General features: G+C 35.5%; 1 protein-coding gene, 1 long non-coding RNA gene and 2 other non-coding genes across 4 annotated transcripts; 3 read left to right on the forward strand and 1 right to left on the reverse strand.

Moving 5' to 3' along the window:
- The first annotated feature begins 6,164 nt into the window (after window positions 1-6,164).
- On the forward strand, window positions 6,165-6,568 carry LOC140852875 (uncharacterized). The gene is made up of 2 exons (XR_012135834.1): window positions 6,165-6,344; window positions 6,466-6,568. It is a non-coding gene; the product is annotated as an uncharacterized lncRNA (long non-coding RNA).
- On the forward strand, window positions 6,220-6,307 carry LOC114914716 (small nucleolar RNA U61). The gene has a single exon (XR_003802329.1). It is a non-coding gene; the product is annotated as a small nucleolar RNA U61 (small nucleolar RNA).
- On the forward strand, window positions 6,483-6,568 carry LOC114914720 (small nucleolar RNA snoR14). The gene has a single exon (XR_003802333.1). It is a non-coding gene; the product is annotated as a small nucleolar RNA snoR14 (small nucleolar RNA).
- A 1,214-nt stretch (window positions 6,569-7,782) lies between these two features.
- Window positions 7,783-11,457, reverse strand: LOC105054919 (peroxidase 20). Its single transcript, XM_010936564.4, has 4 exons — window positions 10,214-11,457; window positions 9,943-10,134; window positions 9,089-9,254; window positions 7,783-8,887 (listed from the first exon to the last, which is right to left on the reverse strand). Exons 1-4 carry the CDS (start codon window positions 10,496-10,498, stop codon window positions 8,457-8,459), a joined length of 1,074 nt encoding a protein of 357 aa, XP_010934866.2. The 5' UTR covers window positions 10,499-11,457; the 3' UTR covers window positions 7,783-8,456.
- Window positions 11,458-11,535: the final 78 nt, after the last annotated feature.

The following is an 11,535-nucleotide window of genomic DNA, read 5'->3' on the forward strand; positions in this document are numbered from 1 at the left end:
CTTGAGGAGGTGAGAGATGGTTGGGGGCTCGCAGTCAGGAGCTTAAGAAGATGAGAGGTGACCGGAGGCTCGAAAAGGCGGGAGGCGGTCGAGGGCTCAGGGAGGCGATCGGGTGCTCGTGGCCAGGGGTTCGGGGAGGCGAGAGGCGATCGAGGGCTCGAGGAGGTGGGAGGCGGCTGGGGGCTTGGGGAGGTAGTTGGGGGCTCACGGCCGAGGACTCAAGGAGGTGGGAGGTGGCCAAAAGATCGATCCAGCAAGGGCAGGCGATGGGGGGCCCAATTCGACAAGGGGGAGGGGGGCCGATCCAGCAAGGGGAGGGATGGGAGGCCGATCCGGCAAGGGGAGCAATGGGGGGAGGTAGTGGGGGCCCGATCTGGCAAGGGAGAGGCGGCGGGGGGCCCGACCGACGAGGGGGTGGCGGCGATCGGCAAGAGGAGATGATGGGAGCCGATCCAACAAGGGGAGTGGCAGGGGGAGAAGGAGGAGGTAGTTAACGGCCCGATCCAACAAGGGGAGGTAGCGGGGGGCTGACCCAGTACGAGAAGCGACGGGAAAAGAAGGAGGAGGTGGTTGACAGCAAGGGGAGAGCTTGATGAAGATGATACACATACGGGGAAGAGGGATGGAAAAAAATGAGGGCATGCAAAAAAAATAATAGATGGGAAGGGAGAAAGTTACTAGCGATGGCTAAATGCCGTTGTTAATAATAAATAAATTCATTGTTAATAATCATAGATCAAATTAATAAAAATTTCATCACTATGTTTCTCTGAATATGGTATAATTTTAAATTTTAATTTTTATTTTTATTATTTATTATTTAAATAATTATAGTTAGAGTATCATCATAAAAGATCATCTCGATCCGGTAGTCCTAGTTATGTCGATCAATAAAATTTAATTTTGACTACTACGAATGATCATATAATGATCTAATAGATAAAGATCATCAATGGATCCAAAAATTTACAACGATGATCTTGATGATATTTTTAGTATACTATCAAAATTTCACTTCAATCAGACATCATTATCATGATCAATTTAGTATGGGATGATTTCGATCGTTAAATAAAAAATAAGTGATAAAAAAACTAATCTGATTAAAATAATTTTTTAGATAAATGATCTTTATTATTATTTTAATCATTTATATGGTGGTGATCATAAAATTTAAATCATGCATATATGAACTATCTATGTTAAGCAGATCTTACAAAAGAAAAAGTATAATTATTTAAGGACCTTAAGAATGAGTATCTAGAGACATATAAATTTGGATCATTCATATACACACTATTTGAATTTTAAGATCACCACTATAGAAAAATGATCAAAATAGAAGCAAAAATCATTTATCTAGGAAATTGCCTTATAATCGGACGTCGTTTGGCTTTTTGATCATTTATTTTTTATTTAACGGTCTAAATCATCTCGTACTAAATTGACTATGATAATGATGTTTGATTGAAGTAAAATTTTGATAGTATACTACAAATATCATCAAGATCATCATAGTAAATTTTTGAATCCATCGATGGTCTTTATTTATCAGATCATCACATGATTATTCGTGACCGTCAAAATTAAATTTTATTGATCAACATATCTAGAGATACCAGATCAATGTAGTCTTTCATGATGATACTCTAATGATAATTATTTAGATAATAAACAATAAAGATGGACTTTAAATTTCAAAATTATATCATATTTAAAAATAAATAAAAAATTATAGATTATTAGCGATGGCAAATACCGTCACTAATATGCTTCCTGCCATTATTAATAAGTCTAATAAATAAAAAAAAATTAGAGACAGAGGTAACCATTGCTAATACTCTTTTCGGGTTGCTAATAAGTTTAATAAATAATTTTTTTTTATGATGCTAGATCCATTACTAATAGTGCGGTCACTAATAATCTTTTCACCATCACTAATAAATTTAATAAATAATTTAATAAATTTAATAAATTATTATCCATGGAAAAGTTACTGTCGCTAATATCTTAATTTTCTGTAGTAATTTTTTGATATCAATCAATGAGAACAGAGTATCATTTTTTTTAGATCAAAATGATTTCTTGATATCAATTAATTATTAAAAACTAATGATATAATAAAAAAATAAGAAGTATGAATAGTTGCTCAAAGTGAATAAAAGATTAAAACCACAAAAATACTCAAATAAATCCATAGGATAAGTAAAGTGCAATTGCTTATCAATGATTCTCTTTTAAGTTCAAAAATAATTTCTTTTATAATATTCAAATACTATTTTCTCCTTCAATTTACATGATAATCTCAAAAAATTTAATTTTCTTAATTCCCTCCTTTTTTCTTCCAAAGAATGTATATTTATTTAATTTAAAACAAGTATTATAAGAACAATTTTTCTCTCCCTTTGTTTCATAAACTAGGTAAATATTTAATTAAGTGAATAAGCACAATCATTTAATTTATGTAAGCAATCATTTCTCCCTCCCTATTTTATGAATTAAGCAAATATTGAATCAAACAAATAAGCATAGAAATGAGATAAATACCATCATCAAACATACTCAATTTGCAAAAAGATCAAATTTTCATTGATTTATCAAAAAATAATTTTTACGAAAAATGATCAATACATCAAAATGTATGAAGGCCACATCAACTAAAAAGATAGATTGCTAAGAATACTAACTCTATGATAAAAATTCTAGCATCCTAAAAGTGTAGGTTAGAGGAGCTCTAATGGAAGTTCTGATTGACTAAAGGTCATGAGTCAGGTCCAAGAGTCGACTCCTCAATAGAAAATAGCTCAAGGTGTTTTGATCCAAAGAGAAATATCTCAAATAAGATAGGGATCAAGAGGCAATCAAATCAAAGTTTAATAAAGATATTCAACTGAATTTGAGGGATCAAAATTTAATTAGCTTGGGGGTTTTATAACCAATTAATTCAAATGGGATCAAGTTAAGGGGAACTAGATGAAGGCTAAAATTTTGGGTTAACTAGGAGATTTTCAAATCCTTAAGGGTTAGACTAAGATACAATCATATAAAATAAACATATCAAGCACAAGAACTTTTATGAATAATTGTTTGATCTTGATGTTCTTAGGTCATGCAATTTCTTTAGAAGATTTCAATGATAAGATATCATGTGAGGATGTCAACATTTATTTCATTAGATTTATACACAATTTTAAGCTTATTTTGAGTTAATCTTTCTTTATGATTAATGATCAGTGTAGCATACAAATTTTGAGATAAACAATTATCAATCAAAAGGATATGATACAAGGGGTCAAAGAAGCATGCTGATTTTACGGTATAAACATGAGCTTATAACAACCATTCAAAATGATATATAAGATTAAAACTCTTATCTAGTGATAAAAACGAATTAAAGAAACTTGAGGATTAAAACTCAAGTTTCTTTCTCTCAAGCTTAAACCTTTATGGAGGGTATGTTTTAATATAGTACTCTGATTCTTAAACGGATTATTTCTATATATTTTATTCGATGATACGAAGCTATAGACATCTCTAACCAGTACTTCATCAGATGGTTAAGTTGAATTTTGACCTTTTGGATACTCCCTCCCTCTCATTTGAAACCTAAATCAGCACGAATGAATATATTTGATATACTCTTTCAATTTTCAAATGAATTATTCCTATATGTTTTATTCGATGATACGAAGCTATAGACACCTTTGGCTCATCATCGAATTGTTAGATTGAATTTTGACCCCCTAATCCCCTCCATCCTACCTCAAGCCTAAACCGGTATCGAGGGGTATATTTCGATATATTCCTTCGATTCTCAAATGGATTATTCCTACACGTCTCATTCGATGATACGGATGTATCTACACCTCCATCATATTCATTAGATAGAAAGATTAATTTTTGACCTCTAGATCTCCTTCCTCCGACTCAAGCCTAACTATATATGTGAAGCTTTTAAATATAAAAATATAAAATAAGTAAAGAAATTTATTAATACTGCTTGACTTACCTTCTGTGATGGTTGTGATAATGAGCTCAGCTAATCACAGAGATGTAGATTCTAGAGAATCTCAACCACTATGTCATGGATGGCATTCCAAAAACTCTGAGATCACTAGCAAAAAAACCTCTGTATGACCTCCTCGACATGTGTATCACCCCACATCTGGATCATTAAGGCCTGAAAGGAGGACGTCAAAGACCAGCGAGCTGCTGGAGGGTCAAAGTTATGCCCGAACCCCATGATCCGGCTCCTACTAACCCCTCTGATGGCCCTAAGCCATCCCTCAAGGTCAAGAAGGGGCTGAGAGAACAGGTCCTCACCATGCCGTGCTACAACGTACTCCACGTAATCTGTCCACACAATTTAAAAATTTATTAGTGCTATTATACATATCAGTATATATAAAAATTTAATAAAAAATATTTTATTTTATCGTGATCCATCTGGACCTAGAATCTAAGTAATCACTGATCTTTCTAGACTGGTATGTGGCCTTCCACAACTATAGCTGCTGTGGTACATGACCCAACTATCGTGTCTACAATAAATAAAGAAATCAAGTTAATAAAAACTAACATATGATCAACTAAATATGACATTAATATGAGGTTAGAATTTTTATCAATCTATCTACTATAACATATGTGCCGATGGAACTACTGGTGTGCTTGATCGGATCTTGTTGAATGGTCTGATTATATTGGGCCCTCTACCATCTATCAAAGTACTTCTCATTACTCCACTGGTCGTAGAGGACCTCCCATACGTCGTCTACATCTAATGATCCATAAAGACTTCCAGTCCGATAATGACTCGGAACTGGAGAACTCAATGGTGGCCTATCTGAGATAATACAGCCCATCTCAGAGCATACATGTGGCAACCTCCTCGAAGGTCCAATGGCCGACCTCTTCATCCTCTGGAGTCTCGAATTGATAATATGATTGCAAATAAAAGATGATATGTATTAATAAATAAAATATGAATATTTATAATATGGTCATAGAATGTTATAATTTTTTCAAAAGAGAAGAAAAATTTTTTAGCAGAATTATCAATATTAAATGCATGTTAAAAAGTGGTGACTATGTGACCCAATAAGATATGATGATATATTTTTACTGCACCAAATGCGGTATATAAAAAATTACTCATCAACTAAAACTCTTTGCAGCCGAATCCCGATCCTATTTTTTTGGTAGGACATAGATCGGCCCATTGCATTCATTTAACAATTGATCATTGAGTCAATTAAGATGAAATTCTTTGTGCACCACACATTGTACAAAAAATCGTACACCATGTGTGGTAATTCGTGCTCATGCAAGGCCGGCAAAAAAAAAATCATCATTCTCGAACCCATATGTAGGGCTGGCAAAATATGATCCGACCCACCAATCCAATCCATATTCGACCCACCATAAATAGATTTGGGTTTAGGCTAAATGGGTTCGGGTCATAAACAGATTGACCCGTTTAACCTGTTTAATAAGTGGGTCGGATATAGATTTTAGATATCTTATTCGTTTAACCCATTTAATATTTAGGTTGGGTTGAGTCAGATAATCCATTTAACATATTTAACATGTTTAATCTATTTATGATCCATTTAACCCGACCTGTTTAACCTGTTTAACCCATTTAAGACCCGTTTAACCTGTTTAAAATCTGTTTTAACCTATTTCTGATCCATTTAATTTGACACGTTTAACCTGTTTAATATGTTTAATCCGTTTAACCTAATTTGATCTATTTAATAAATGGGTTAAATGGATCGGATCGGGTCGGATCAAGTTACCTGTTTAATAAACAGATCGGATTCAGATTTAAATTTTTGATCTATTTAATAAATAGATTAGATTTGGATTGATCATATTTTTTGATCCGATCTATTTATGATACAATCCGATCCATTTGCCACCCCTATCCGTATGGGAGCAAATTATCATGCACAGTGCACAAAGAATTGCTGGTCAATTAAAATCTCTTGTAACACAAGCCCGGACCTATATTTAGTAGGAAATAGCCGGCCGATTTCGTTCTCTCTCAGACCACCGCTATCAACAAATTTGACGGTCAGGATTAAATAACGCTTAGGAATTAGGGTTTCGCCCTCCTCCTCCTACTGTCTCTTTATAAACCCAACATCCCCACCCCTCCCCAGGCGCCGTCGCATCTACGAAATCTCTCTCTCTCTCTCTCTCTCTCTGTTCTTCAAGCGATGAAGAGTTCTTAATTTGTGTTACGGAGATGGATTATTTCCATTGATGATGGAAACACAACCCTCTAAGAAGTTCTGAGCGATTTCATTCCTTTCGCATGCTAATATAATCTTCTACCGGTATTTTTTTTTATTTGTCGTCTTTTTGGTTTTGTATTTTTTTTCCCGTGATGGTCCTTTAATTTATCATCTTAGTTTTTTAAACTGAATCCAAAAATAAAGGTTGAATTTTTCCTTCAAGAATTTGATCTTGGGGGTCCGAGGTGATGAGGAAATTCATGGTCTGTCAATCCACTGATGACTGCAAGTGATGTAGTCATGAAATCCCGACAGGTTCTGATCGCCCCCCATCATATCCACTGTTCAAACCTATCTTTTTTTTTTTTTTCTGCAGTTCAGGTTTTTGAGATATTATTGTCTTATGTTTGGTACCTTAAAATGTATAAGGTTTTATTTTCACATCTAATAAACTTTTATTTAAGAAACAAAACTTCTTACACTTTTGCTAATTGCTTGTTGTTTTTCTCACCAAATAATTAAGACAAATCTTTTGGATGCTTTTGTGTTTGAGAATCTTCTTTTTGTTCTTACATTATAAAAGAAAGAAGAGTTTTACCTTTGAAAGTACCAAAAAAAAAAAAAAAAGAAAAAATCTAGTTTAGACTAATATTTATGTAAATATTGCTTTATGTGTCATTTGAGTGCTGATTGTTGGAAACCTCCTTATTATTCATGCCGGCCCTTATCTTATCAGCTGATATATTTGGAGACTATTAAATCAATATACTGGATGAATCTCCACTTGCTATAATGTTATTATGAATGTTCTAATTGTTATGAATGTTATTATGAATGTTTTAATTGCTATGAATATTTGGCTTCATTGTTCTGAATTCCAAGAAATATAGTTGGGATGTTGGTGTTTACCTTGCTCATGGCAAACATTAGAAACTAGAATATAAGCCTGATTAAGCTTGAACTGAGTCAAACCAGGCCAAGCCTGATCAAACGTATGTTAGGTCAAGCTTTGATAGATTACTTCTCTCACTGGAAGTCATATTAAGAAGCTTTTGAGTGTGGTAAATCTTTTCATACATGGTGGTGTGGAGAAACAGCAAAGCTCCAATAAGTTAGATTGAGGCATGGAAAGAAACTTGACTAAATGGTAATACTTTATTGAAAAAAAATTGAAATAAGATTGTTCTTGACGAGTCTCCAACTCTCTATATGCAATTGATATATAATAGGTGGTGCTGCATGCAAAAAACTATTGTATTTTGGAGTAGTACTGTGAAGCTTTTTCCTTGACTAAGTTGTGGTTTGATGATGTTGATGGTTGGTGACATATGAAGCGATGAGGTTCTAACTTGTTCCATGAGTTATACTTCAAAGTTTTACCAGCAAAATTAAGTAGAAAATAAAATTAAAGTATATAAGATTGTTAAAAGATATATTTAGAAAAGATTCAATATGGCACATGATTTCAGGACCTAGCTTTCCAGGAGAATAATACGCCTATTCCTTTCCCTTTTCCAGGGGGAGGACCTAGCATATGACAAGCTAAGAAGTACATTGGGCTCATCTCAATGCCGACCAAGATCTATCATACCAAGAAGAGAAAACATTTGTAGGGGGGAACTGTTGTGTGTTAGATGTTTTGAAAAAATGTGGATAAAGATGAATCTCACCAAATTAAATCTCTTTGATGGATGATATTAGTCATTTTCAAATTTCAATTAAGAAAATTATAGAAATTAGCAAGCCAAAAAGGTAGGATTTTTAACTCTTATCTAGTGATAAAAACGAATTAGAGACCTTTAAGTTTAAAGAGGACATTGTAGTTAAAGATATATTCATTTTGGTTACGGGATATTGCCATTACTGGTCTTGAAGCCTGTGAGGCCTCTATCCGGAACTAGAGAGGATCCTGAATCTTTAATGAATACCCTTGCATATTATAGAAGAAACAAAGAAGTGCAAAATGAAGAGAGAATATACCAAATTACGATGACCTATATAAACTATTCTTTTATCAGTTGGAAAAATCACAGCTTTCCATATTTCATATACAATCATTAGTCATATATAACATGAACCAGCCTCAACATGTTTCATTTGGGTAGACCACTAAATCCATTGCAACAACAAGGTTAATAACACCTTTGTAGTACATATAAACATCAAAACAACACTCATCCACTGATAGGAATTTGCTATTGTTTAATCTCCTGCTCAATGGTAATACTTGTTCACATATCGACAGTTATGCCGGACTTCCCCCTCATCTCCAGTGAGTACGTTGATGTTCCCCATCTTTATCATTGACTTTGCAAAGTGTTTGAAAAATAGTTCTTGATTAGATGCATAGGCCCATACCAGGCTCAGCACTTCACCATCTGGGTCTTCAGAAACAAGCTCATTGTCACTCTGCAACAATCCTTTTCCTCGAAGGAGGTTGAAGAAATACTGGTTATCGAACCTCCTCGAAGTCTTTAAGTCAAGGGGAACCAAAGCATTATCCCTGCCTGATGCTGGGCACATGGACCTCAGTGTGCTAAAGAAGACTGAATACCTACGGTGGTAGTCTAGTTCTAGATATATTTGTGGGGTATACAACCTCTGTTTGAAACTTGTGCACCTTGACCTTCCAATGGTATGGCTGCCTGTAATAACAAATTGGAACGAGGCTACTTAATTCTAAACCATGTAGTTTAAGAGGTTTTGCTTAATATTTCATGGATGTTAAATGTTTCAGGGAATTTAATAATTTTTGTTAGTACCTCGATTTTTTCGAAAGTACTTTAGTTTTATTACTTGGGAATGATCGATGTAATACAGAATGAGAGGGTGAAACTTGTTAGTACCTGAGAGAGTCACCAAGTCTACTATGTCAAGTTCCTGAGCTTTAAAGTTGGAAATTAGCTGAGCAAGTGTGAAGTTTGGGGCAGGTATCATCTGGTTCGCTGCAGTAAGGCTTGCTTTCAGAGAGTCCTTTCTCCCCAAGTATACTTCCCAACTTGGACCACCTCTCTATAAAATTCAAAGAGATAGGGCAATAATGAAAACTCATGTCTACACACATAAGCTTATGTTCGATGCTCTTTGGCGTTTATATCCAGTTTAGAAATTTTTAAAAATGGTTAAGATTCAATCAGTATTGTGCTAAAAGTATAGTTTTTCAAGACAGCAAATTATTGCCTGAAGTAATATACAGTGGTTGATAATGTCATGATACTAGAACTAAATGAATGACAAAACTAGGAACTAGATTGTTGGTGGCATTCATCCTTTTCTCTAGATCTTTCTTGTTGTTGAAAAGAAAAGTTTTAGTAACTTTATGTCACACTTCAACTGGTTCTTCAAATTTCTAGAGTCCAGTCTACTTCGCAGGCGATCAATATTCTGATACTCCAAGGATTTCAAAACTCCTTATTACTGCATGCAGAATAGATGATGTAAGACCATATAATATAGAGAAATAGCACAATTTCCTGGATGACAGTTAGTGGAAGTTAGCCAACTCGGTTGTCTGTCTCACCAGATGACATCTTCAAATCTTCTTGTATCTGTCCCAAATCTAATCTAATGTTTCACAGTTATGTGGTACTTTATGATCCAATTCTAACATGATGAGGGCATGCGGCAGAGCTCTTCTGCCAGTGATAATTCATGTGTGACCATAAACCTGTCAACATATATATGGTATCTGAGAACTTACTAAATGGACGCAGTCTCGAGCTGCAATGGCAAGAATGTCAGCACATGACACAGTTAATGGGCATGCTTCCTCCAACACAGCCTTGGCTCGGTCGATCACATTGAAACCTCGCACAGAATTCAGGTTTGGCACAGCATTTTTTTCACTAACTATATCACCTGCATCATCTAAAAGAATCGAAGCATCGCATCCCTGCAATAGCAATTCTTTGTCACCATCTCACTCACTAGTGAGACAAAAAGATAGAAGTTAAGATTGTCTGAGTTAAAACCAGAACAAAACAATCATGAAAGTGAAGGCGAAGAAGAGAGGCTGCAATCCTTGGATTTCTGTAAACTTCTTCTGTGACGACTTGCCTCACGATCTCCTCTGCAAGGGGACATGACTCTTCATAGTAGTACGGAGAGAGCTCACCAGATGCTTCTACTAAATTAGAAATCAACAGCAACAACAGAACCAGAAGCTTTGCCATGAGAACCTTGATACTGGCTGAAATCTTCATGAAGATAGGAGGCTTTTGGTATGACTTGCTTACATATATGCAGGCCTTTATCATTCTATCTTGGTCTATTGCTTCTACAAACTCCTCAGGTCATTTTCTACAACCACTAACAGAGAGATGGTCTGAGAGGATATACCAACTTCAACCAATTTTCTTGTGCATGCAACTGCCTTATCTTGAGTCCTATAATACTACATTCTTTTGTCTTTCATTATATGCAGGCTTGACCGGACTTGGGTGGGCCAATCTTTGAACTCAGATATGGCTTAAATTCGAACTCTAAATGCGACATGTATGATGGAAGGATATCTACTATCCCTTTTTTTTTTTTTGGTAAGTTCTGAATGTTGAGAGTTGGTTTAGTGAAACATACTAGGGATGGTGGATTACCATCTAATGGAAAATAAATGGCTGGATTTTGGCAGATTGAAACTTTTGGTCCACCTAGGTGTACCATATCATTTCTGATGAGTGAATTTTCTTTATTCCTCTAGAAACAAAATATGGATGGCAGTAGTTAGGATGGTCAAGCTTTTGCCATCATGTGTGTCTTATTATCAAATGCTAAAGCATGTGCCAGCCTTTGGGGAGACTTAATGGGGATTTTGGTGGGTGTTGTTGTATCGAGGACCATCCCAGTCTTTTAACTGAGTTGGGGCCTTTGGGCTAACTGGGGTTCAGGCTTCCATCTCTCTACTCCTTTCCTTTCCTCTCTTCTCTGTTTTTCTCCCGTTTTCAGATTATACCTGACCTTTGTGTCATTCCTTTTACTTTCTGAAATGGTGGTGTTTTGTGCAGCCTTTCTGGGGAAAAAAAATGTTGCAGCAATGCGACAAAAAATGGCCTCTAATGATCTGAAACAAATCTTTTCTGCTCTGCCACCTTGTGCTTCTGATCCATGCCAACAAACATCCCTCACTATTAGGCAGCCATTAAGTTATACTTATTCAAAAAGTGCAGCTGCAACTACCCCAGAAAATCTGGTTCTTGATGCAATTTATGGCAGGTTGGATTGTTGATTTAGGGCCCCAATGCAGATTTGTCCCCTGGTTCCCTGAACAACTGGGTTTCACTGCCTTCTTCATTTACCT

Source organism: Elaeis guineensis, chromosome 12 (assembly GCF_000442705.2).
Source record: "Elaeis guineensis isolate ETL-2024a chromosome 12, EG11, whole genome shotgun sequence".
NCBI lineage: Eukaryota > Viridiplantae > Streptophyta > Magnoliopsida > Arecales > Arecaceae > Elaeis > Elaeis guineensis.

Excerpts from the sequence above, each read along its gene's own strand:
- LOC105054919 (XM_010936564.4), bottom strand. The coding sequence starts at position 10,498 with ATGATAAAGGCCTGCATATATGTAAGCAAGTCATACCAAAAGCCTCCT. Across the intron at positions 9,255-9,942 it reads CTCGAGACTGCGTCCATTTA|AGAGGTGGTCCAAGTTGGGA; the intron begins GTAAGTTCTCAG and ends TGAATTTTATAG. Across the intron at positions 8,888-9,088 it reads AGACTTGGTGACTCTCTCAG|GCAGCCATACCATTGGAAGG; the intron begins GTACTAACAAGT and ends TTGTTATTACAG.